This window comes from Mauremys reevesii, linkage group 16 (genome assembly GCF_016161935.1).
Source record: "Mauremys reevesii isolate NIE-2019 linkage group 16, ASM1616193v1, whole genome shotgun sequence".
Lineage (NCBI taxonomy): Eukaryota > Metazoa > Chordata > Testudines > Geoemydidae > Mauremys > Mauremys reevesii.
The window spans coordinates 34,923,422-34,950,853 of NC_052638.1; the positions used below are offsets into that span (position 1 = coordinate 34,923,422).

A 27,432-nucleotide genomic window follows, 5' to 3' on the forward strand; every position below is an offset into this window, starting at 1 on the left:
AGTGGCACAGGTGTTGTTTCAGTTGACAGCAGGTACCTCTTAGGACTGCCAGGCCATTTTTTCTTTACGGGGTTTTTCACTTCAAAGTCATTTGAACACCATCCAAAAAGTAAGCGGCTTTCATTTTAAAATTAGTACATTCTGGCAATTTCACTGAGCTGAGCACATCTCTCAGTAAAGCAGACATCTTTAAAGGGCCATTCAGAAAGCAATGACTTACAAAATTATCACATTGCTGCCAATGCTGTTGCCCTTGGTTAATTCTAATAGCTCTGCACACCCATATAGTTTCATCACCCTACCAAAGTTAAATGCTAATGATTTCTCCGTGGCTGCTGCTCTGTCAGGTCTTTGCCATGGGTCTCCTGTACTTCACTCTGGCTGCCATCTATATATGGGTTGAATTCTGGTTTGTGGGCCAATGAGCAAATTGCCACTGATGTAAAATTCTAGATACCTTCTGCTTGCTCAGCTGCCCTAACCACTTGCAGCATATGTTCCTATTAAGATAACTGTCAAAACCGCTGCAAACTCCTCAAAAGTGGGGGTAGTGGGAGGAAATCTGGCAGTGGCAGGAGACCCAACTAAGTGAAAGTGCTAGAAAAAACAATGTAAGTTTTTACTACAAATAACTGAAAATGGACCAGATCCAGTGTGTGGTGTAAATGGAGATTCAGTGATTAACATCAGCCGAGGATCCGGTCCCAAAGAGTTAGCTCTGCTGTGTTAACTTGTTCTTAGGAATCCGTGTTTTAGGGTAGTAAACCATTTCAATATGTGGGTGCCATCTGCAAATTATGTAGTGGGAGATGTGTGTGCGACCGTGCTCATATATGGCCTTCACATCAGAGCAGTTCCCTGCACCTGTGAAAACATTCTGACATTGTGTTGCTTTGTTTTTGTAAGAGCCAAAACCCATTTCAGTTTTCTGCAGCTTGGAGTAAATATATTTTGCCAACATAATGGCAGAGGTAACTTCAGAAAGGTTATCGGCTATATTTCTGGAGCAAAGTGCAGCCTTTGGAGGGGCGGGGGAATGCAACTGTTTTTAAATGGCATGTAATAAAGTATATATGGGTTACCATAAGCAGAAACATGATTAAAAGGATCCTGTTTCATTCTTGGTGATATCTTTTTTTCATTAGTGTTATAATACTCCTTTGAATTATTGAACCCTTTTATTCGTATAAAAATATAACTGGCAGATGATGTAATCATGTAGAGATTCGAGCGATCTGTCATTTCACAGTAAACATGGTTTTCGCTAGTTTTAGTTGACTTATGAAATGACCTTAGCTATGCTTATACCTGAAATGGCCTTCCAATATCCTAGTTTATAGATTGCTAGACGGAGTAATCGGAAATATATTGTGAGAGCTTTCCATATAATATTTATTATATTAATGGAATGTAAATGAGGTCATGCAAAAAAGACAGAGAGATAGTTTCTTTTCTTTTTACCTGTGCTGTTGAGCTAGAAATGTGATATGAAGGAAGGATATAAAATGCTCTTTATACTGTGGCAGTGCTGCAAATAACTCATGGGATGTCAGAGCTGTCATAGGGGTTTGAATACTGATAGAATTAACTATTATTAAGGAACCATGTACAAGTTGCAGGTGCAAGGCAGATGAATCCTGCTTTAATCATAAGCTTACTTAAAACACAAATATTTACCTGCATTTTTTTTCTTAATACAAAAAGATTCAAGCACCTTTTTGCCATTTGTAGACCTAGAAAAAAAATGTTGGGGAAAAATGTGACCTAATAATCCTGGCTTTCTTACATCTTTGTCTGTTTTGTCTATTTTTACTGCAAACTCTACAGGGCAAAGACAGTCTCTTGCTATGTATTGGCAGTGCCTAGTACAATGGACCACTCATCTCTCTTGGGGGGGCCTGTAAGCATGACCATAATCCCAATGATGTGGCAAAGTCAGAACATTTTTTTTTTGTTGAAACAGATTTTCCTTGAATTATGCTTGTCACAAGTGTCTGGCCCTTTAAGGGGACTCAGCTCTGCCTTGCCTGTGACCTAGCAGTTGTCTGGCAGTTGATCCTGACCTGATGACTTAAGTACCACTGATGATCCCAACTGTAAAAGGGTTAGCAAGGACTACATAGGGAGACAGAAGCGCTCAGTCAGGGATGGTGACCTGGGAAAGAGGAGCAAGGGGGTTCCTTGGTCTGGGAAGGGCCTGGTGAAGGCAGAATGGAGAGAACCACAGGGAGCAGGTTACAATCCTATGGGAGGCCTGGAGATAGGGAGGCCTGCAAGAAGCAGGGAGGTCCCTGGGAAAAGTCACCAGAGTCCTCCACGGAGGGGAGGCAGTGGGGAAATCTGCTAGGAAGAAGGGTCTCAAGGGAAAAGCCCTGGGAAGCAGTCCTAAGCCACTGGAAGAGAGAAGGAAATCTGCATTCCCCAGGAGCGGGGTGAAGAGCACGGAACTTCAACGTAGCCCAAAAGAGACAAAAGCATGTTTTGTTTGGCTGGTTAATTTGACTTTTGTTACTCCAGAAGGGGACTGAACTGAAAGATGGCCTGGCTGGAGGGCTAGGTTATGGAAGATGGAGATGGGTCATTGTAGAGCCAAGGAAGTGGCCAACAGGGGTTGTTAGAGATGAGGACCCATGCAATGCCATGACCTGATGAGAGGAGGTGCTACAGTGGTGAGTGGAACTGCTTACAATGCTGCTTTCTTTAAATGTATTGGTTTCAACTAAGTTTTTGTCAAGAAGGTGGGTGAGCAGGAGATGGCTGGATAGGAAAATGGACAGACAGACAGATAAAGATTGATTCTATAGTCTGGTGTCTAGGGCACTGGCCTGGGATATAGGAAATCCTGCTTCGAGTCCCTGCTCTGCCTGACTCAGGGTGACCTGGGATGAAAGTCTTTCCTCTAAATCAACCAGTGCCCCAAACCACCAAGATGAGGGACGCTCATATGCCCTCAGGTTTGATCCAAAAATAGATGTTTTGACACGATTGCATTGGCATGAAACAAATTTTGAATTCTTGAAAGTCGTCGTGAAATGGAATTGTCATTGTTTGGCCAGCTCTAGTGGCAAGTGGCTAATCCATGTTGTGGGGAGAAATTCTGTACCCACTTTCACTTTTGATACCACACTGGGCTTGATGGAGAGTAAACTGTAGGCTGAACTCAGCCCATAATATGTATCTGCGGAAAGAGAAGAAATCTAGATTTTGACACTGAGTAAGTGCAGCTTTAACGGAAGACCCTATTTACGTCTATCTTTGGCTCTCTTCCCACCTGGCTACCCTCAAGCATTAATTCCATCAGTGTTCAAACCCTTACAGTAGCTCACTTGTGCTATTGTCAGTCCTGACATAGATTCAAAGACACGCCATATACTTTGTGTTACATTAAGGGCTATGCTTTGAATAACTGAATCTCATTTTTAACACTGAAAAGTGTTAAAACAGAACATGTGCAAGCTCCTAATGAAATGTCAGGGTTCTCTTGTCTTTTTCTCCTTTACATCACATTATGTTGTTTTGAAACGCTGCTGCTAATACAGTCATCTCTCTTTCAAATTTAATCTCTGTTTTACACACTTACGCAAACACATGCTCACAACCCTCTATCTTCTCTTCAAGACAACTGGTAAGAGCACTCGCAACCTTTCACCTGTAGATCACTGGTTTGAGTTCTACACAAATCAATGGTGACTGAAAGTTGCTATGGTCTAGCAGCGGTTGAATGATCTCTGTAATCTTAGTTCATGGTCGAAGGAGAGGTTTTCATTTTTTCCCCCCTAACAGCAAGGTTTATTATTCTTGTAGAAATAGTGGAAGCGCTGCTATGTGGACTGTTTAAAGGATCAGATAGGTCACTTCAGGCAAAGCCAGGTTTTCAAGTTAATTAGCCACTCAACTGCATGCTTCGTGTGTGCAGTTTCTGAGCTCTTTTGCACGTACAAGTTGGTAAATTGCCATGGGCAGAATTGTGCTCCGACCCATCTGGTTGCCCAGGTTACATGACCGATCATGGTAACTGCACACACAAAGAAGTCATGCAGTTGTGTACCCATGTTTGAAAATGTGGCACATGCTATCTAATTCTGCACTGACAAGGGGATTGACACAGGCAAGGGTTCCCAGAAATGTTCCTTGTGTGAACAACACTTTAATGCAGAGATTATCTTGTGTGCATCTCCTCTTCCCCATTCACAGCCAACTCTCCCCCATTTCTGCTTATTCAGTCACAGAGCATCCCTGCTGTAACTACAGTAATTGATTGTATGGGGAAGGTAACACTGGGAAAAGCATTTCATGTATTTTTAGCTCTCTATTAATGTAATTTAGCAGCTGGAAATAGGGAAGAGAAGCCAGCACCACAGGATCAGCCAGCCAGTTTAAAATAAATAAATAAACAAAAGCCAGCAATGCTCCTGCTTTAGACAAGTGGCTCAGCAAACTGCTGTTCAGCCTACCGTTCTGCCCACCCTGTTGGAACTAGTCCTGTGAATAGGTTTTGTGCTCTTAATTTCTACATATTGATCTGCATGCGGATTCCATTTTTATCCCTGATTGTGCGTTTGTTCCTTGTATCATTTGTGTTTATTCAGTGTGATTTGTTCTCAGCTCACATTTTCTTGGGTCCTTGCATTGTACAGAGCATTTCTTGGCAGGAGGGTGGTAGTGTTTTTTAAGTGATGGAGGACAGTGCACAGAGACCCTTCCAGTTGTCACTCAACTGTTGTGTATTGTTTGTTTTATGGGGCAAAGGCCCCAATCAACTTCCTGGCTCTGTTGTGCTAGGTACATTGCAAACACACAAGAAGCCTCACTCCCTTCCCAGAAGAGTTTACTAATTAAATTGCTTGCAACCTGGCGGTGGGGTTGGTAGCCCCTGCAAGCATTTGCAAATGGTTCCACATGCATGGATCCCTGTGTGTGCATCCAGCCCTGTTGACTTTGCCAAGGGAGACGTGGGCCCAGGAGTCTGCCCAAGCACAGCCGCTTGTAGGTTGAGAACCTTGGTGGTCACAAGAGATGGAGTACTTGCTTACTGGGGAGTTTCACTGTTGTCACATGCTGGTCGATACCTTTAGGCTTCCCCCTAGGGAAGCAGCATTGCACTCCCCACTGAGGAAATATAAATCCAAATTATTATTATTATTATTTTGGTCAACCATGTAATCTTATTACTTTAACCTTTCTCCAGCATCTCTTTACTATTTCATTGCTCCCCCATCCCGTGTTGAAGCCTCCATGTTGAAGCACAGTGAAATTATTTTGTAAGCACCTAGAGGCAGGGCCCATGTCCCATACGGTCCTAGATCAGAAAGCCAGAAGGGATCATCTCATCTGACCTCATGCATAACACAAGCCATAAGACTTTCCCGAATTCATTCCTGTTTGAAACGGAGCATCTCATTTTAGAAAGACATCCAATCTTGATTTAAAAAATCCCCGTGATAGAGAATACATTACAACCCTTGGCAAGTTGTTCCTTGTGTCTCCCATGTGGATTCGATTGAAGAATCATCAGGACCTTTGACTATAGATCTTTAAGGCAGGGACTGTGTCATTTTATGTGTCCACACAGCACCAAGCACACTTTTGGTGCTGCTGCAATGGAGGTAACTTAAGAACAAGTGTTATTAATATAACTCTGTACTTTGTCTCTCCTCATTTCAAAACAGCTTGCATTAATGATGGTGTGCTGGCATTAATGTGGAATGCTGGTTTTGTCGTCTTCTGTCACAACTTTGGCATTCTTAAAATTCAGCTTTTTTGAGGGGAAAGGTTTGTATTTTATATTTGAGTGCCAACAGACAAATCAAATGGCATGACGAGGCTGGAGAATGGCATAGCTAAGTCTGGAGTCAGATCTACATGTTTCAGCTGCCAAGTCAGTGTAATGTAGACATCTCATTACGATGTCTTCTCAGCAGATCATATAAGGCAGTGCTTCTTCCTTACAGCATTTCATCTGCAAACATAAACAAACCCCAGTTACATTAATCATGCTCCTTTCTGGCAACTGAAATGATTAGGGGTATGGAACAGCTTCCATATGAGGAGAGATTAAAAAGACAGACTGTTGATCTTAGCAAAGTCATGACTAAGGGGGGATATGATAATTGATACAATCATAAATGGGAAATATTAGTTACTTCTTCATATAACAAAAAAAACAGGAATCACCCAATGAAATGAATAGGCAGCTGGTTTAAAACCAAAAAAAAAAAAAAAGAATTTCTTCACATAATGCAGTCAATCTGTGGAACCTGTTGCCAGAAGATGTTATGAAGACCAAAAGCATAACTGGGTTAAAAAAAATTGGCGGATAGGTTCATCAGTGACTATTACCAAGATGGTCAGGGATGCAACTCCATGCACGGGGTGTGCATAAAACTCTGATTGCCAGAAACTGGGACTGGATGGCAGGGGGGTGGATCACTTGATAATTGCCCTTTTGTGTTCATTCCCTCTGAAGCATCTGGCACCAGCCTTTGTTGGAAGACAGGATACTGGACTAGATGGACTACTGGTCTAAACCAGTATGGCCATTCGTATGTTCTCTGTCATTTTGTGTAGGTATATAATCTGATCTCATATAATTAAAAAGATCACACTGTGCTCCTACAATTTTGCAACTTCCATCTATTTCACTGCTTCCTCTCAAAATTTTCAACCATGTGCTACAGTGAACAGACTTTGTTTTGTGATTTGGAATGAAAATGGGATGATTAAAAACTCAACCTCGGTGATGGAGTCTATTCTCTGTTGCCCTGGTATTAATCAGGAGTAATATGCTAATATAATATCAGTGGTGAGATCAGAATCTGGGCCTGGAGGCATACATTTTCCTCCAATATTTATTTTTCTTTTAGAATAAAGACTAATTTTAAAAATAGAAAATGGACCTTGAGATTCATCATTGTAGGGCTGGGTTATTGACAAGGAAAGCCAGTTCTGTTTTCAACCAGAAGACATGATAAAAATTCATGAGACTCCTCCTCCTTCAAAAAATAAGATCATATTATATTAAAATGTAATATTCTTGGTATATATTCTATTTATTTATTTAAAGCTGTTTGGGCTGCTATCAACTCATACAGGTTTATAATGTTTATAAAGGGTAAATAAATGGTTAATTGATATTATAAGTAGAGGTGGGTGGGAAATGATTAATACATTCCATGAAAATGTTTGAGATTTCAAAAACTTTCCCATTCCATATTGAGATGGAATTGATATCTTTTGAAAATTTTAATGAACAACCAGAGAGACAGAGTACTCGAGAATAGCCAATAGTTTGGTGGTTGAGACATTAACCACTGGGCTATTAGTTATTCTGGAATGAGTGTCTCTCTGGTTTTGACAGAAATTCAATCCTGGACCTGAGAAACCTTCTTGATGAAAGTTTTGTCAAAACTTTTATACTTCCAGCGAGGTTTCAGTTTTGACAAATCAACGTTTTCTTAATATATTTTTTTAAATAATTCCTGACCAGCTCTAGTTATAAGCATGTTAAAGATGTGAACTGTATGTGTTATTGATAGTTTATAAACACCTCGGTAGAAGGAGTTATAGATGGTTATAAGCAACTTGTTGGGCATTCTAACAATCAGTAAGGATTAAGTATTTATTAAAATATCTCTTATTTATGGACCCTTTACAAAATATTTATAGATGTATCTTTAATATAAAGTGTAACCCATATATATTCTGGCCTATTTTTTTTCCATTTAGCAAAACAATGCATTACCTCATTTCTGTAGTGCCTGTAACAGTGGCTTTGGTGTAGGAGTGGCTTGCAGATCTAAAGTCAGAGACAATGTGCAAATATGATGCATCAGAGCTGCTTCCAAGTTTCTCTGTCTCAAGATCATTTTCAGTAGGGTGGTTCTTCTGAAGCAGCCTCCGGCTTTGAAGATAGCTGTGGACAGTCCTTCTGTGCTTCACTGCTACTGCTTGGGCTCTCCATATTTCTGCAACAATGCAGTCACGCTTCTGTGCTGTGGTGTGTATATAGAGAGTTACAGACTGGATAGTCCAATTAGTAAAGGACCACTCCAGAAGCATTACTGGGACTCACTCTGAAGAAAGCCAGCTGCCTGTGCTTGCATGCATATACAGGTTCTGTGCCTGCTGCTATACCTCATTGAGGGGGGAGTCCTCTTTATCCCTATGCTGAAGGTCAGCTCCACTTGCCTGTGCCTTGGGGGTGAGGAAAAGGTATATTCTCATCCCCTCCCTGACCCTCTGAAACCAAGTCTGCAATTCTGCCTGGCCTTTGTGTAGGCCGAACATGGGGAGGTGGTGAAAATGTTAAAAACTTTCCTCTTGCTGTTGTATTCATTTTGACAGAATATATGAGCCCAAGGAGTCAAAACTGGAAATGTGACCCAGTAACTGTCCAACATTAAAAAGTTTTAAACAAGGTTGGAGTTTGCTATACAAAGATGTCAGTGTGTTTAGCACCGTGGCGCAAACACCAGGAATTTCATTGCAAAGGTTAGAAATGTATTGATTGAAACACACCGAAGGAAAAGATCAAAACAAGGCGTGCACACAAAAAAGCATCGAAACTGAAGTTGAGTGATTATGGAAAACAAACAATCAAAACCTATCAAAGTTTCTTTTTAGAGCGCGCGCGAGAGAATGTTGATTAGTCTCTTATTCTGTCAAAGTCATTCTGGGTGGTGGGGGGAAGCATTAGTTCTCTTCAGTTTTGAGTTGTGAATGATAGTCACTTTCCTGCTGTTGACAAAACAAACAGACACAGAAGAGGGGAAAAAAGGAAGAAGAGTAAAGAGGAGAAAATTCAGTTTTTGTTGATCTCAGAATTTGGGGCAGCTGACAGTCATGGATGGCTGCTCTGGTCTGGCAGGTCAGCTACGACAGCTGTTGTTCTGGAGCCCAGCTGGCTTCCCGGTCAGAGACACCACCTGTGTGGTCTGATCAGGTCCCTCTCCTTCATTGGTCCTTCTGAGGTGAGCAGAGCTGGATGGGCCATCTCATCTTGCTGCACTGGAGTGATGCAGTGCATTTGATTTCAGGATCAAGTGAAAAGGTGAGAGAGCAAAAAGATAGGAAGAACACAGTGGGGGATGGAAAGGAGGGATGGGAAGACAGAGCAGGATCCCACATGTATAAACCTGGAATCCTTGCTGGTGCAGCGATGCTGGTCAAGTGTCTCCTCTGGTGTAAGGACCATGTGGAATTTGGCTCTAAATTTCAGGTAGACAAAGTAAAACATTGCACAGGGAGAAAACTGGTGTCGGCTCGATCCTGCTCCCATGAACACCAATGGCAAAATGCTCAAATTTCAATGAGCGAGCAATTCTGCTCCATACTATTGTAGAATTATTTGCCTAATACAGTGTTCCTAGAATGCAGCATGGCCTGCAAAGAACAGCCATTGAAACTGGAACTTTTCTTCCCCCAAAACTCTGGGATAGCAGTAAACATATGGAAGGGTGGCAGCCTCCACTTATATTTCCAGTTAAAGACAAGGAGGATCAAACAATGAACTGGGCATATAGCACAAATAACCATACTCAAGGAGGTGAATGTTTCTTAATATCAGTCTGCTGGATTTCCGGGACTGAATGCAGGAAATATTCAGATGCTGGAAAGGCAGCCTAGTAGATCTGATAAAGGCCTAGACTTAGAATTAGGAGATCTTTGTTCTTTTCATAGTTCCACCATTGATTCACTTATGTCCTTCTTGAGCAAGTGATGTTAACATCTCTCTGCCTCTGTTTTGCTACCTGTAAAATGGGAATAATGCTTAATCAGCTTCGAGATGAAAACTAGATTAAAACTAAATCGTTATTGTTTCATGTAACATGTGCTGAATAATAATATGAGAAGATTCCATGCCCGTAAAACTAAACTGGCTGTCTCTTTATTAAGAAAACTATTTATAGAGATGCTGCAACTGCAATGAGCATTGTAGACATGTGCTCACAGACTGGCTTCCTGGTGCTTCCTCCAAACTCTTCCCCACCTTCAAAGCTGTTCCCTCCACATTCCATGGAGGTTGCTACATTGATTATTATTGTGAATGGGTGTTCAGGAGTGAACACAACAAATGGGGTTAGGAGTTGGTCATGGGTCTACAGGTGTTAGGAATTGCAGATAAAGAACTTCACACAAAAAGCCATTTGCAGGGCATGATGACAAGAGGACTTATTAGTTCTCCAAAATCCAGAAAATGATGCTGTGTATTTTTGAGCAGCATCTACTGGCACTTCAACTATTTAAATACAGACCTATGTGTCTCTCTCTCTCTCTCCTCCCCCCCCCCCCCAGAGCTCACCTGTAATAGGACAAGCATTCTAGCCAATCACTAGCTGTATTTTGACTCTGTCATGTAACCTGTGTGGCTCAACGCCTTGCAGTCATTCTTCAGTAGTTTTTGGTGCTAGTTTGGAAGTACTTTGCTCTTCATTCAGCCTTTTGTGGAGAAGAAAAAAACAATTTCTCTTTCTGTTCCTTATTCCCCAACCCAGCAGGAAAGAAGACAGAAACTGAGAGAAGGGCGGGTGCTCAGTCTCTGCTGCTGACTTCATGGGAAAAGACAGACACACTGAGGACACTCACTAAGCTCTTTGTGTGGTGTGCATGAGGGGCCTGGGCACACATCAGGCAGTGTTGGTATGTGCTGCAGCTGCTGGTGCCTGCCCAGATTCTAGCCAGGTCCATTTTTGTTCTTGTGTCTTGGGCACCCGTGATTGTTTGTTTGTTTGTTTATGATTCTCTGCTGTGATGATCTCATAAAGGATACAACCCCCCTCAATGAAAATAGAGACTCTCTTAGTTCTATGTGCTTGCTCTCACGATGCTGATGCTGGGCTCTTTCTTCGGTGTCTCATAGTTCGTATTTTATCTCTGGAATTTCCATGGTAACTACCCACCACACCCCAAACCCAAGTATTCTCAAACAGGAGGCTCTCTCAGGGTCCTCTGAATCTGAACAACTGCTGATGTTCATGTCTTCTGAGCAGGAACAAACTGATGCATCTTTGTATTAGTACCTTGCACAGCTATAATCAGCCTCTTATTGAGTCTAGCCAGCTTTTGTGTCACATTGCACTCATGAAGCACAAATGCAGTTCTGTTTCACAATGCATTACACTCTTCTTTCTGTTGTTCCTGCTGTTGTGTAGCACACAGTTATTTTCCCTTTTATTTTTGCAGGTATGAAAATTTGTAACCTGTAACTGGCAATCTCCGTAACAAACATTATCTCTTTGTATTGTCACAGCATGTGATCTAGGAGTGATAGTTTAGCGCCACAAATCCCAAAGTGCAACTGGGTACCGATTCCAACTGCTTTTTATGTGATTGTTTTGCAGGAGCAGTGGATGACTGCTGACCTTTGATAGTATGCTGTAAATATACTTCATTTATTTTAGGCAAGACTACGGCATCTCATGAGTCACTGTCTTCTGTGCCCCAGATCAACATACTGGCAGAATTAGTTGTATTGTCTTTGATGGTATGCAACTAGTTTTCATATTTTAAAGAACAAATGGTAACATTCAGCCATAATCAGTTGTTGCAGACATTATTCTAAATTGGACTGATTGGTGATTATGTTATGATGGGTTCTAATTGGACACAAATCTGGATTTTGTGGTTTTGGCAGCACAGCACAAAAACTAGTGTTTTGACTGCTGAGCTTACTTCAGGAATCAAAAGTTCTTCCCTGCACTGCTGCAGTGAAAATCTGACTCTCAGCTTTGTTAAATCTCCCTGGATTAGCACAAAAGAGGCAGACTAGTTTTATCTCCTCATACGGTCCAGATAGGAAAGCTGGTCAAGTCTTATTACAGTGTGTGAGCTGAGCACTTATTTCTGTACAAAGGAGAACAGGTCTTCCAGGGGCATACTGGCAGCAGCTGGAGTCTATCATCCTTAAAGGGAAACATATACTTTTCTACCTGAATGCCTGTCTGCTCCTTGCTAATAGGCCTCTCCGGATGCTGGCACATGAAGATCACAATAACCCTCTGTATCCATCTACATTTATACACAGTTGCAAAGTAGCTGCCCTACTCTGCATGTTCTTACGCCATGCAGATTATGTCCCTGGGTGGTCAAGGCTGTCAATCAAGCAAAACTGAAATGCCTTAGCCACATGTAAAGGGACATTTTCTGCATTGTGGGTGATGAATCAGGATTATGCAGATTTGTAAGTGCAACCATATGAAGTCTGGCTGGACTGCATCTATGGGCCTAGTTTGTCTCCTGGTGCACTAAGGTGTGATTTCACTGAGCAGCTCAAATTCACTCCTCCTGTGACTCATGGTATCCACCGTTGCAGTTTAGCCACACCAGTTGGTTTCCAAAAGTTCCTTTGGAATTCCATGTTTTCCTTTCACAATGTGCTACATTTCCCCCCTTTCTTTTCTTAAACAGATGATTATCTACACCAGCTGTTGATAATCATCAGTCATAAGGAAGCATGTAGTTCTATTACTTAATCGCTGGCAGAGAAGCAATGTTTCAGGCCAGATCCTCAGCTGGTGTGACTATGTGTAACTCATTGACTTCAGTAGAGCTATCCTGGTTTAGTTCAGCTGAGGATCAGGCCTTTCCTATGTCAGGAATGCCACCTCTTGTGTTATACAGGGATACCCCACCCAAGCCCATTGTTACCCGGCACAATGGTTTTGATCAACTTTATGATACCTTTCTACCAGGAAAACAGGAGCATAGACAGCCAAGTGATATGTGCATGAAGTATGTTCTTGAGGGTAGGTTTTCCTGCTGAGTGTATTCGTCCAGATGACTGGACCCAAGTTTATGTGATTGTGATTAAGTGGATTGTCGCACAGCAGAGCTTCTCCCTAGCTTGCTAAAGTCTCACTGCCATGTCCACAGGCTCTTTTTTTTTTTTTTTTTTTGAGGCAGTTTTTATTGACCAGACTTAGCAAACACAGCCAGTTTTCCCAGCTCACCCTTTGCATCTCAGGCTCTCACTGTCAACCCTCCCTGGGGCTCAGGCAGGCCTGCTTCCCTGCCGCGCTCTCGCTCACTCTCCCTTAGCCACTTCCTCCTCATAGCCAGCCCCTCGCTGGAACCCTGTAACTCTGCATATCCCAAGTGAAGCCCCACCCCTTTAATTGGCCCACCTGGGAGCACATCAAGCTCTGGCCCAGGGGAGCTGGACATACTTCAGTTACAGGGCCAACCATCCCATGGCATATCTCCCCCCTGTACAGGAGAATATGCCTCTTTCGCAGGCAGGTTGTTTCCATGACCTGTGAGGCCCCATCTGAACTGTTCTAGATTCCCCCCCCCCCCCAAAAAAAAAACCCACGAAGACTCCATATAAACCCATACATATAAATTCAGATATATCTATGTTCCCCACAGTCCTCAAAGCTAGCCTTACAATTGATGTATTCACCAGCCAGTCTACAGAATCTCTCCTTCTCCGGGACATCAAGGGTATTTGCACAAAGAGTCTCTAATTCTCCCTCAAGTTCACTGACCATCAGGATCAGGTGACCCCTCTCTTCCTAAGTGGCTTGATGTTCTTCAGCCAGCTGCTCACATTCTGCAACTGCCAGTCACTCTGGCAGTCCCCCAGTCTCCTGATGGATGCCCTAAAACGGGTGTCCTCTGTCTCTCCTCCCACAGAGGATCAGTGCTTTAGCCCCTGGCCTTTTATCTGGGTTCTGGCCTACTGACAAGGCCTTGTCTGGGTCCCTGCTCAGCCCCAAGGTCCTGTCTGGGGACCCACTGCACCCCTTTCAGCCCAGTAGTTTTGTCAGGGTGCCTGCTGCACCCTGACCTGGCTTTGCCATCAGCTTCTGTTCCCTGCCCCTTCTCTGTCTGGAGCCTGGCCAACTCCTGCTCTAGCGCTAAGCACTTCCGTTTCCCACTCTCTGCCTGCACTCTAACTAGGGTGACCGGATGTCCCGATTTTATAGGGACAGTCCCGATTTTGGGGTCTTTTTCTTATATAGGCTCCAATTACTACCCATCCCCTATCCCAATTTTTCATACTTGCTGTCTGGTCACCCTAACCCTAACTTGGACAAATTTCTTTTCCAGTTCTACCAACAATCTTCTGCTTAGGTTCTTAGGTCCTCTACTACTTTCTGATGTCATTTGAGTTGACCCCGCAGGCTCTGGAGATTGTCAAGGCATTGCTCTCAATCTCACATCATTTTTACTTGAGCTTCCACCTCCCTCAACTCCTCTGGTTGAAAAGGGATCATGGCAGCTCCAGTCATCATGGCTGACTGGGCCAATGACTGTCCGGTTTGTGGTGGTGGGCAGCAGAGCTGGCAGGCTCCCTGCTAGCCTCCATGCAGCGCAGCTCCCAGGAAGCAGCCGGCATGTCCCCCCTCTGGCTCCTACGCATAAGGGCAGCCAGGGGGCTCTGCACGCTGCCTCCCGCCCCAAGCACCACCCCCGCAGCTCCTATTAGCTGGGAACCACAGCCAATGGGAGCTGCGGGGGCAGCGTCTACGGATGGGGCAGTGTGCGGACCTGCCTGGCTGCACCTCCACATAGGAGCCGGAGGAGAGACATGCCGCTGCTTCCAGGAACTGCTTGAGGTAAGCACTGCCCAGAGCCTGCCTCCTGTGCCCCAAACCCCTGCCCCAGTCCTGATCCCCCCTCCTGCCCTCTGAACCCCTTGGTCACAGCCTGGAGTACCTTCCTATACCCCAAACCCCTCACCCCCAGCCAGAACCCTCACCCCCCCCTGCACCCCACCCCCCTGCCCCAGCACAGAGCCCCCTCCTACACCCTGAACCCCTCATTTCTGGCCCCACCCTGGAACCTGCACCCCCAGCCCAGAGCCCATACCTCCTCCTACATCCTAGCCCCTTGACTCAGCCTCAAGCCCCCTCCCATACTCTGAACTGCTCGCTCCACCCCCAGCCCAGAGACCCCTCCTGCACCCCAATCCCCTCATCCCTGGCCCCACCTCAGAGCCTGCATCCCCAGCCAGAGCCCTCACCCCCTCTTGTATCCCAACCCACTGCCTCAGCCTGGAGCCCCCTCCTGCACTCTGAACTCCTCATTTCTGGCCTCAACCCAGAGCCCGCTCTCCCAGCTGGAGCCCTCAGCCCTCTCGCACCCCAGCCCCTTGAGCAAGCGACAGAGGGGAAATGGAGTGAGTGGGGAGCAGGGCCTCAGAGGAGGGGTGGGGCTAGGGGGTGGGGCAAGGGTGTTTGGTTTTGCACGAGCAGAAAGTTGGCAACCCTATTCTCCAAGTTGGTCCTTCCTGTCTTAAGCTGTTCTACTTTCCCCTGCATTATGGCTGGGAAACCCTGCCATTCTGTCCCCATGATTACAGACTGAGCCTCAGAGTCATTCAGAGTGGAGCCTGGGCCACAGAGCCAGATGTAATGATTGTGAATGTGATTACCTGAGTTGTCTAGCAGGCATTCTCATCTAATATGACCAGGCTTGCATCATCTAAAGCACACCACCAGACTTCTCTGGACTCCCTCAGAAGTGCCTCCATTGGATTGTGGGACTTCCCAGGGTGCTAGTAGGTCCTGTGTGTGTGTGTGTGTGTAAAAAAAAACAAACAAACAAAAAAAAAAACCCCTCCCCATTTTGGGCTATTCGGGGTCTTTTCCCCAGTGAGAATTTGTTTTGTAACATTCCCTGTTGAGTCACTCTCCTTTGGCCACACCATTCAGGCCGCTCTGCCCCCTTCAGTCTCAAAGAAGGCTTCCCCCATTGAGGCAGGCTGAAATAGCCTTACCAGCTCTGGGCTCCCATAAGCAGGACAAGTTGGTTCGTGATTTTCTCTCTTGAGTTGGTCTGGGCATAGCCACCAAGCAATGAGATCCCTTAATCTTTGAGTTACTATCCAGGGTTGTGCCTTTGCAAGAATGGTGCAACCTGAAACCAGTGCCTGTATGTCTCTGGAGTCAGTCCTAGTCTATCTAAGATGGCAGCCTTCACCACAGATTACAAGCCCGCCTGCTTGTTGCTTACCAGTCAGTAGGCTGCCTGTGCCACTCATCAGGAATAGTGCTATACAGGCTTCCCAAGTAGATTTTTATCCCAGCTTGTTGCACTCACTACTCTCTCGAAGGTCTGGAAGGAAGGCCATCAACTGACCCTAGCTTTGCCAGGCCAGGGACCAACTAGCCCGAGCTTCCCTCTCCAGAACCAACCACATTCCCATGAGACCCTTGGCCCAACTGATTTCTGCACTCGCTCCTATTGCTGGAGGTGGGCTCCTTCACCTCACTGCTGAATGGTTGTTGCTTCTGGAGGCTCTCCATCATCAATTGCAAGAGCATAGCCTGGGTCTGTTACTGCTGTACCTGCTGCCGCTGTAATGTAGCTGGTTGCTTCTGCTGTGGCACAGCCACCTGTTGCTGGGCTGTTACCTTCTCCATCTTCCTTAATCACCTAAATTAGGTGGGGTCAGTCAACGTTAGGGGCTTCAATTCTGTCCTGTCTCCTTACAGGGCCAAAGTGGGAGTCCCTGCTCTGGCACAGGGGAGCTAGACCAACTTCAGCCATCCTGTGACATGGCTGTTTCAATCAGTGATCCAACTGGATTAATTAAAATTAAAACTAGTTTCCACAGCTGTATTGGGTGAATTTTCTCCCAGCCGGAATGAAGCAAAGTGGCTTATGGAGTATGCAAAAAATTCCCAGTGGAGTCTTTGTCCCCCGGTCTTTCCTCTCTATTTGACTCTGGGTGACTGGGCAACCAAATGGCAGATGAAATTCAACTTTGATAAATGCAAAGTAATGCACACCGGAAAACATAATCCAAACTATACATTATAAAATGATGGGGTCTACATTAGCTGTTATCACTCAAGAAAGAGATCTTGGAGTCACTGTGGATAGTTCTCTGAAAACATCCACTCAATGTGCAGCAGCAGTCAAAAAAGCAAACAGAATGTTGGGAATCATTAGGAAAGGAATAGAGCATATTGCCTCCATGTAAATCCATGGTTTTCCCACATCTTGGATACTGCATGCAGATGTGGTCGTCCCGTCTCAAAAAAAAGATATATTCAGAAAAGGACAACAAAAATGATTAGGGGTAGAGAGAAGTTTCCATATGAGGAGAGATTAATAAGACTGGGACTTTTCAGCTTGGAAAAGAGACAACTAAGAGGAATATGCTAGGGGTCTATAAAATCATGACTGGTGTGGAGAAAGTAAAAAAGGAAGTGTTAGTTACTCCTCCTCATAACACAAGAACTAGGGGGTCACCAAATGAAATTAATAGGCAGCAAGTTCAAAACAAAATGAAGTATTTCTTCACACAACACCCAGTCAACCTGTGGAACTCCTTGCCAGAGGATGTTGTGAAGGCCAAGATTATAGCAGGGTTCAACAAAGAATTAAATAAATGCATGGAGGATAGGTCCATCAATAGCTATTATCCAGGATGGGCAGGGATGGTGTCCCTAGCCTCTGTTTGCCAGAAGCTGGGAATGAGCGACAGGGGATGGATCACTTAATGATTACCTGTTCTGTTCATTCTCTCTGGGGCACCTGGCATTGGCCACTATTGGGCTAACTGGACCTTTGGTCTGACCCAGTATGACCACCCTTATGCTCTTATGATAGGAAGAGCTGCTCCCCTTTTAAAACTCTTTAAAGGCAAAGAAACTTTAGAGAAATCTCAATTCTAGAAGGCTCCTTGGTGAGGTTTTTGTTGGTTTGGTTGGTTTTATTTGGCACAACATTGTATAGGCAATAGAGCAGGTTGGGAATTTTTGACAAATTGCATTCTGGTCAAAACATGCTGATTAGTCAAAACTGAAAAAGTTTGCAGAACCGGTTCTATGAATTTCCCAATTCAAAAGCTGAGATAAATGTTTGTTTGTTTTTTTTTTCACTATATTTTTGTGTTTTAACATTTTCTAAAATTCTAGTTTTTTTCAGTTCTCAAAGTCTTTTTGTTTAAACGTTTTAGCTAATTATATTGAAACAAGACTTTTTTTTAAAAATTGAAATTGAAACAAAACATTTTAATTGACCCAAATGCAAAAAAAAGTTTCGTTTTTGATTCACAACTTTTTTTGAGATTTTGACTTTTTGTCCCAGTTTGAGAGAGGAATAAATTTCAAACTCTCAAAAATATTCACGGGGTGGGCGAACAATTTCCTATTCTGCTGTAACTAACAATCCTTTCTTTGGCCTTTGCTCACCAAAGCACTTGAGCATGTGCTAAGCCCAGCCCTATTCAGTACAGTTACTTAAGCCTGTGCTTCAATGGGATTTACGCATTGACATGTGTGCTTTGATGATTCAGAGCTTTAAAATCCTGTGACAAACAAAGTGCAGCAAATGCCTTAGAACTTCAGCTATCAAATGGCTGAACTCATCCCCTGGGTTAGTTGCTTTTCTGTGGGGTCTGGTGACATTTGACTTTTGACCTATTCACTGGACTCCCGTGTTCTGTTGATTTAAAAACTTATGAGCTGTAAAATTCCAGTGCAGAGACAACTTTGGTGTATCATTCTATTGGTTGTATTAGTATGCATAGCATAGAAGTACACCTGATGTCCACAGCAGGCATTTGCAACACCAGTGGAGAAAGGAACAGAGTAAATCACTCAAAGTAAGTGACTAATTAATCATACGCTTGATTCTAATAACATAAACTGTCTGTGTCTTGTGAATTGTTTGTCTTTAATTTCACATTCTATTTTAGAATTTCAGTAATGAGCAAACCCCCCTTTGCTCACTAATTGATATAAAAAGTTTTAATCTTGTTAGAGAGAACTTGGCAATGGAACAAATTACTATGCACCACGTGCAGGACCTGGATTGATTTGAAATAAAACGAACAGTAAATGACCTCTTTTTCAGCCAAAATATAGACTCGTGTCTCCCATATACCAATGAATAATGAGTATCAGAGGGGTAGCCGTGTTAGTCTGGATCGGTAAAAGCAGCAAAGAATCCTGTGGCACCTTATAGACTAATAGACATTTTGGAGCATGAGCTTTCGTGGGTGAATACCCACTTTGTCGGATGCAAGGATCCAGGAAGTGGGATCCTTGCATCCGAAGAAGTGGGTATTCACCCACGAAAGCTCATGCTCCAAAACGTCTGTTAGTCTATAAGGTGCCACAGGATTCTTTGCTGCTGTTAATGAATAATGAGTACTTCATTCCAGCAGACCCTTTCCTTTGGCTGTGTTGCAGTTAGAAATAAAACATTTAAGAAAGAATTGAAGTGTCATGGCAGTTATTTTCAATAACTACCTAGACAGTAAAAATATCCATATTTTATATATCTTTTTAAACAGTTCCTAGTAGTCTTTTGTGACAAATTCTGGTTTTGAATTTATATATGAAGTAATGTTTAACGAGAACATAGGAATCAGGTTTGTCTGAAATAAAGGCAGAGAGCTTTCTATTTACTGCAAGAGCAGTCACATCAGATGCAGTCTATGCAAGTGTCTGGAAATAAAGGCTACAAAATTTTCAGAAGTGGCCACTCATTTTGGCCAACTTCAGACATTTTGAGGGTTTTTTTTTTTTTAAGATATTTTCAGTGTTTGCAACTCCAGTTTTCATCTCTTAGAATACTGGATGCTCAGTATGTATGAAAATAAGTACCTCAAATTGGGCAACCAAAAAGTGAGGCACTGAAAAACAGTAGCTCCTTACAGAAAATGTTAGTTCACAGTGTGCTTTATCCCTGGATAAAATTATTCAACGCAAACTTTTGGGAAAAAAATGCAGGTTCATCAACATGAAAACATTCTTCAAATTCATGTCCATTTCACCAATTTGTTTCAGTTGGGAGGGAAGAAATCCATAAAAATCTAAATGTTTTGTTTGGAACTGAAATATGTTTAAATTTTTAATTCAAAAATGACTTTTTGTTTTGAAATTTCCTTTAACTTTTTAAAATTAAATGTTAAGTGCTCAGAATTGAAATGAAACATTTAGTTTGACCCATAACATCTTTTTGATTCACTGAAAATATTGTATTATTTTTGCTTTTTGGTTCAACCCAAAACTATTTTTTTTAAATATGTTTTTCAGAATTGCAAGTGAACAAAAAAAAAATTTCAATTTTTCCACCCAACTCTGCTGGGTTTTCTCAGAGGCTCAACACACTGGCATAGGCATGTACTAAAATTGCATCTTCTTATTAGTATAGTTAATGCTATAATGGTATCAGGATACTTCCACTGGTAACAAAACACCAGTCTGAACATGGAACAAGTCTTAAATACCAAAACCAAAGACATATCTGGGGGAGTTCAGATTGGATGTTCTTATGTGTAAATGCAGTCTTTGGGAAGACAGGAGATTATTATTTTTAAGGAGACCTAGAGAAGGGTTCTGGATGCTACCATTTAAAGCATCACTGATTTGGACATACTATTGAAATCTTGTAAATCAAAAGGGTTGTGATTTTGGTGCATATCAGTCATATTTGTGCCATAAAATATTTTGAAAATAAATTAAGCCCACATAAACCAAAATGAATTCATAAATAAGGAGATGGCTGCTTCATTTGCTTAGAGATAAATGCTGACCATGCTCATCTTGTTATGCATTAAGACGATCCAGGAAGTACTATTTTACTCTTAGGACAGACAGATTGCAGCTAGGTTAAATTCCCTAATGAACTATTCAGCTGTGCATGAAAGCACATCTGTTAATCTAGAAACTTTCAGTAATTAATCAGGATTATTTATATTACTGAAACATGACTGCAAGGTATATCCAGCTCAGTGAATCAAAGTGACCCAGGACAAGCATATTCTACAGCACTTGGGAAGCTGGGCAAATAGAAAAGAAGCCCTCCCCCTCTCCTCACACGCAAGCAATTTTCACCTTCAGAAGCAATCTGTAAACATGCTTTTAAGAGTTACCCTCTAATTTTCTAAGAGAATGTGTTCGACACAGCCCTAGCCCTTAGCATAAGGTGTGCTTACCAGCATTAGAAAATGTAATCCTTTTCTTTCTTTAACCATATACCATTAGCTACTACACCAGGGAGTAAAAATAAGTTAAGTGGAAGGAAATCATGGTTAAAAATCAAACTTAACAATGAACTTTCACTTTGAGGGGGGGAAAAATACTGAGCACTCTGGCAAAATACACTTCAGCACACAAAACTACGAGAGCCTTGCTTGGGAAAAATGATGAATACAGTCATTTTAGAAAACCTTATGTACAGTAAGTAATAATTAGTTCTCTATACTATTAACCAGAAGGAGCACTTAAGTTTTTTGACATCCCTAATCTTGGAGCCTGGGGAGCGGCACAGAATATTTGCATTAAATTACTCCTCATTTTCCAAGCCCTGTCTGCCCCTTCTATAGGCTCTGCTGCCAGCATTTGTGAATTTGGCAGAACCCTACAGACTTCACAGTTAATATCACTGTCTCCTGCCAGGCACATCAGAGTAAGATGTATTACAGTGCTGCATGACAATGAGGAAGGGGAAAAAATGATACAGATCTAAGGTGCAGCACCCAGGTGCTGTCATTTGCATCAGATTAATGAAATGGCATCAGGGAATCTACATGTGTTCCCCACTTCTAATGTCGGAGGGAGTTGAAGTTGCAATTGGAAGAACCACAGTGGTAAGGGTAACTGAGTGGCTCTCCTGCTATGTCAGAGCTGCGTGACTGCATATGTATTGTATTGCCTTTTATTTGGTTATGACCTTGTCTGTAATAGTGTCATGAAGACTTGATTACCATTTGTTACTTTGGATGACTTTACTGCTACCGTTTGTTTAGGGTTCCATCTCAAGTGTTACACAGGGTTTAAGGACATGTTCAGCATTGGCTTAATTGTGCTTGCATCTAAGGCCTTGTCTAAACACACAAGTTGTACCACCTTAACCATGCTGTTGTAAAGTAGCACAGCCCCCACCAGTTTGAAGGCAAACCCCTTAAGGGCTGGTCTGCACATATATTTTGTGCTCCTTTAACTATATTGGTTTAAAATTAGTATAAATGGTAGAAACCCCTAGTAAATTTAGGGCAATAAACTATTCTGGTAAAAGGTAGCTTTATACCAATATGGTGATGCCCACACAATGGGTTGTACTGGTATAAATACTTTGGTAAAAATCATACCCCTCAGAGAAATAGATACAAAAACTGTGGGTAGGCCAGGCCTAAGTCAATGGTAAAACTCCAGCTGACTTTAGTGGGAACAGAGTTATGCCAGTGTTTTTGAAAATCACACTCTCTGCAGTTACATGTAGCAGTGAAGACTGTAACTTCTCAGTGTCAGTACTGTAATGGGTCCCATTAAAGGTCATTAAGATAGGAGGGATGTTATTGAATGGATGGATACAAGCACGTAGCCATCCAGAGGCTCATTAAAGGACTACTTTAAGACTAATGGTTTAGGTTTACCTTGTCGGCCATGATGCTGCATGTTAAGAAATGTGGTGCTAAGGGGATTTCCCAGAGATTCTAAATGCAGGAGCTATTTGTTGTTTCCTTACTGCTGTGTGAATGAGAAGTGGCAGTTCTGTGTGACGCTGGAAAGCCGCAAGGAGAGTCAGCACTTCGTAGGGATGGTGGTGCATAGGGCATCTGGTTTGGGATTTCAGGAAAATATATATATTTTTTTCAGCTCTTCAGAGAAACGGGATTTTGGGTATATTTCTGTAAGCAACTGGATCACAGCAAAGATTACTCTGATTCCGTGCCATTGATTTCTCATTCCAGAGAGAAGTGCCCCATTGAGCCCTGCATTTTAGCTTTCAGTTTGGCAAAAGGGGAAACTAGACTTTCTAGTTTTCATGTGTTGCAAGTTGGTGACCGTGTGAAGCTGTAAGAATAATTATTGTCCACTATAGGGTCTGTTTGCTGAAACACCGTAGTATCTAGTCTGCTTCTATTGGCATCTTGCTTGTATATTGCTCGTATGTAGCAGCATAGAGGCTACCCGTGCCTCTGTAGTTATGGTTGTGTTGAAGGTTCCACTAACCCTTAATTCTGCATAGCTTAGTGAAACTGTTCTCAAATGTAGGCTATTTCAAGAAGGAAAATCTCTGATTTTCCTTGTACTTTTCACATCGCTAGCACATAGCCCAAATTATTGCGCTACACATGGGAATTATTGGGTGAAATCCTTTGGCCTATGTTATGAATATCCAGTCCTGCATAAGGGTCCCTTCAGACCTTTAAAATCCATGAAATCTTTAGAGACTTTGCAGAATTCTAAAAGATTCACAATTCTTCTTTTAGGTTTTATGGGAAGGTTTCCAACACTGCTTTGGACCTCTCTTCCATAGCAGTCTCAGAAGCCATAAAATTTCTATGTCACACAGAAGCTGAGGATAAAGAGATTTCTGAGGGAAGGAAATTACAATGGCAAACTGGAATTTGGCTTCCTTGCCATAACGTTCTATTGTTTTCCCCAGGTGCTGGAGGAGAAGTAGGACTTCGTTGGAAACTGCCTCATTAGTGCTCCTGCTTTGTCTTTCTGCTGGATCAAAGCCTTTTAGCAAACCCTCTCCTTAGGTGCTCCCTTCTAATCATAACCTATTTGGCACTGAAACGTGGAACCCTTCTGCATTGGGTGTCCAATTCCAATGCACTAAGAAAGGTGTGTCATTATAGGTCTGCCTCTTGGGAAACTACAGGAAACTCATCCGACAGAGAAGCTGTCTCCATAGTGGAGCTGCCAGCAAGTCTCTTCCCCTGCTACCAGCAGGATAGCCAGAGAGAGAAGGCTGCAGTCAGTGGTGCCTGAGATGTGCAGTTTGCAACTCTGTGTTGTTCTCCCCCCCCACACCTCCCGCCTTTGGCAGATTCTCCTGTGTTTTGCCAAATGGGAGCCCTATTGGTATATTTAAATGGGGCTAGGATAGTGCAGGTGAACGAGAAGAGAGGGGTGATCCCTTTCACTTTACCATGCATTAGGACTGGAGAAGGAGCCATGGAACTAGACAGCTAGCTGGGGAGCTGGTCTGGGAAACAGGTCTAGCAATGTGGTTGGGATTGGGTACATTTGAAGACACTGTCTGTCTAATGCGCTCAAAAATTCTTGTTTTATTCTTTAACTCAGCAAGACAACTTTTCCCACATTGTAAAACTAAGGAAATTCTCAGTGAAATAGAGGGATTTTCGAGCTGCTGGATTCTTACCAGCCTGGCCTTTGTGTCTGTCTAGGGACCATTTTTAAGGCAAGGAGGAAAATTTTCCATCAAACTGCATTGATACTACACGTCTTCATATCACTGAACACTGAGAGGGAAGTAGTAGCAAGGGAGGAAAAGAAAAATGTTTAGACCCTGAGCCAAAATGACATCCATTGCTTTTGTTAATAAAAAAAAATGCCCTCTGTCTAAATGAAAAAGTCATCTAACTTAATGTTCTTTATGGAGGTGAAAAATATTCCCTGTGGAGATTCCAGTGTTTCATTATCCAATTGAGTTCAGTGCCTCATGCTTCAAAGACTGTTCTCCTGAATGATTATTCTTATGTTGATGTCAGCCTGTCCTCATGCTCTGGAAACCCTTGCTGAGCTGCATCATTTAAAAGTCAAAACCCTGTAAGTATTTTTATACCAAATATAGTAACAGAGCCACCTCTGGCATCATTGATTTATTCCTTATATTCTCTGCCTTTTGTATAGATTACTGTGCTGCTGCTGGTGCTTGCAATAAGAAGAGATGTTTCCCCAAGTCCTTTTCTAATACTGTGAAAGAAGACAGGGCGGAGGGAGAGATTAAGGGGGCTTTAAGTGGGAACCATGGGATGTAAACATTCTGATGACAAGAGGATAGATTGGATCAGGCCCTTAAATTTCCTGAATGCAGAGGGGAATTCAAAGTCCACTGGAGTCATTAGACATTGGATGAGGGCATAAGAGAGAGAGAATGCCATGGTTGTCACTATTCATGGCATAACTACATGTACAAAGAACAGAACTGCTCCTTCTTAGGGGGAAAATAAAGTTAATGTTGCCTTGACTGACTGTTTGTGTAAAGCTGCAGTGGAAATAATTGTGTAGTCACAGGAATTAGAGATGGAAAAATCAATTAGTTCATATGGTTCCCATCCTCTCTCCCCTGTCTGTTGCAGGATTGTTCCATTAAGTAAAATGCTTTTATATCCGAATGTTTTGGAGTATCCACCATTTACTTGGTAAGGCAAGGGATAGGGAGGCCGAGAGAGAGAGTACAAAATAACCTTCTCTGCAAGATGAATGTTCTCAAAGCATGCAGTGTAGCTGTAGCCATGTGGGTCCTAGGATATTAGAGAGATAAGGTGGATGAGGTAATCTCTTTTATTGGACCAACTTCTGTGGGTTTGAGAGAGACACTTTTCAGCCACAAAGAGCTCTTCTTCAGGTCTGGGACAGGAACTCCCAGCATCAAAGCAAAACACAAGGTTGTTTAGCATAAGCAGTTAGCACATATTATAAGGGACCATTCAAGGTAGAGTGGGAGTTAGGGGGTTACAGGACCCTTCACAACAATCTGTAACCCACTGACTCTCTATTTTTGTCCTATGAACTGCAGAGGTGTTAACAGACAACTTCACATTGAATGGTCTATTAGAATATATGTTAACTACTTACTTGTAACACTGGGAGTTACTTTCCCCAGACCTGAAGAAGAGGTCTGTGTGGCTTGAAAGCTTGTCTCTCCAACAGAAGTTGGTCCAATAAAATAGATTACCTCACCTACTTTGTTCTCAAAGTGTCATTTGGTAAGCGGAGAACACAAAAGAGGTAAATTCTCTGCCGTTTGCTAGCTGACTTCACAGCTATGAGAATAGCAGAATTTGGGTCAGGAAAAAACTAGTTTTTACCTTTTTAGTTTTTATTAATAAACTTCAAGTGAAATTCAAAACAGCATTGTGAATCAAAGTCAAAATGTTTCATTTAGAAATTGGCTAAACAAAATGTTTCAATTCTTTTTTGGATGGATATATATTTGGCTGAAACAAATCAGCAGAAATTTGTGAAAAGTTTTGGTTGATTTGAACCTGTATCTTTCAGTGACTTTTTTGGACCAAAAAAAAAAAAAAGTTTGGCCAGCTCTAGCTGACTTATGGTGGAATGGGGCATGAGCTAACAAAAGGAAATATTTTCAGTAGGAAACATTTACCTGTGAATGTTCATACGAAGATTATGGATATGTTAAAGTATATAAATAAGCATTTAGTACAAGAAACTGGCTGTTTGATTCATATTGTTATCCCATCTCACCTCTGAAATCACACAGCAGTTTTAATTAATATCCCACCACCAAATCTTACTGTCTCTTATCCCTTATAATAATTTCTCCTCTGTCTCCTACTGTGGAGAAGAATGATGTAAGCAAACGTCTAATTCCACTGCACATTGGCATAGAATTGCATAAACTCCAAGTCATATATGTAATGAAGCCCCATGATGTGACAGATGTTAGAATGCTTATTACTATCTCATTTCATCAGATCTTATAGATCTGACTTCTTAATAAATGAGGGAATTCTTTACTATGTGCCTGATCCAAAGCCAGTTGTAGTTCCTGGAAAGATTCCCTTCAATTCCAGTAGGCTTTGGAAGAGACCCTATGATTTTTTTCAGTACAAGACCTACAAAAATCTTTCCTACTAGTGTAGAAAAGAAAGCTCTTAACCACCCCATAGATGGTCTCCCATTGAATCTCTATCCCCTTCCACAATCTTGTCACTGTTGGTTCTTTGCGGCTCCTGTCATCCAAAAACATCTTCCTATCAGTCTGTGCCTCACTGACTCTCCATCTGCTTTGCTCTGAAAATTTTCCCAGTGACCTATGTTCACATCTGGTGTAAATACGCTACTTTCCTAAGTATTTTCACTGCACCAGTTATGCAGGAAACTAGTTATTAAAATTTGTGTCATAACAGTGTGCTCTGTGCTGTACAAAACAGACACACCCAGGCCCAAGACATTTATTTTCCTTTTTCTTTTTCCTGTCTTTTCTTCTTCATTTTCTTCTTATCTTAGTGTCTAGACATCCCTTTTGAGATGGGTGGTCCTATGGTGCTATATGCTGCAAAGACACAATAAAAGATGATCCCCGTCCCAAAGAGTTTAGGATCTAAATAGAAAAGATGAAGGACAGAAGAAGGAAATAATTCCCCCCCCACTTTCAGATGCAGATGCAAAGTCACTTGCCCAAAGTCACTTAAGAGCCTGACATTAATCCTGCTGCAGTCAATGGGAAGTCTCCTAATGACTTCTAAAGTCTTTGGATAAAGTTGAAAGGGAGTCTGCTGGGAACTGAACCAGTTCTCCTGAATCACAGTACAGTGCCTTACCCTCAAGACTGTCCCTCCTTTCACAGTCTGAATTAGAGAACAATAGAATTCATTCATACAAATACAGCACCGGATCACTGTCAGATGACAATTCCATTTCAAGGTTGTGCAGATTTCCCTTTGTCTTTTTTTAAGCAGTGCCTTTTTTTTTTAATAGTGGATTAACATCAAAAGGATTTTCTGGAGAATTGTTTAAGAAG

The 27,432-nt window shown here is 42.4% G+C and overlaps 1 protein-coding gene across 7 annotated transcripts in view; it reads left to right on the plus strand.

Annotated features, from left to right (window-relative positions):
* CDH13 (cadherin 13) overlaps positions 1–27,432 on the plus strand; it is a 748,254-nt gene that overhangs the window by 81,871 nt on the left and 638,951 nt on the right. For 3 of the 7 annotated variants that reach the window (XM_039502840.1, XM_039502838.1, XM_039502839.1), the window contains one exon: positions 2,518–2,669. The exons of 3 other annotated variants lie outside the window; for them this stretch is intronic. In XM_039502840.1, coding sequence (XP_039358774.1) covers positions 2,631–2,669 — 39 coding nt within the window. In that variant the 5' untranslated portion in view covers positions 2,518–2,630. Of the gene's footprint in view, positions 1–2,517; positions 2,670–21,509; positions 21,554–27,432 lie in introns of those variants that run through there. One more of the 7 variants, XM_039502837.1, reaches the window with a different exon arrangement.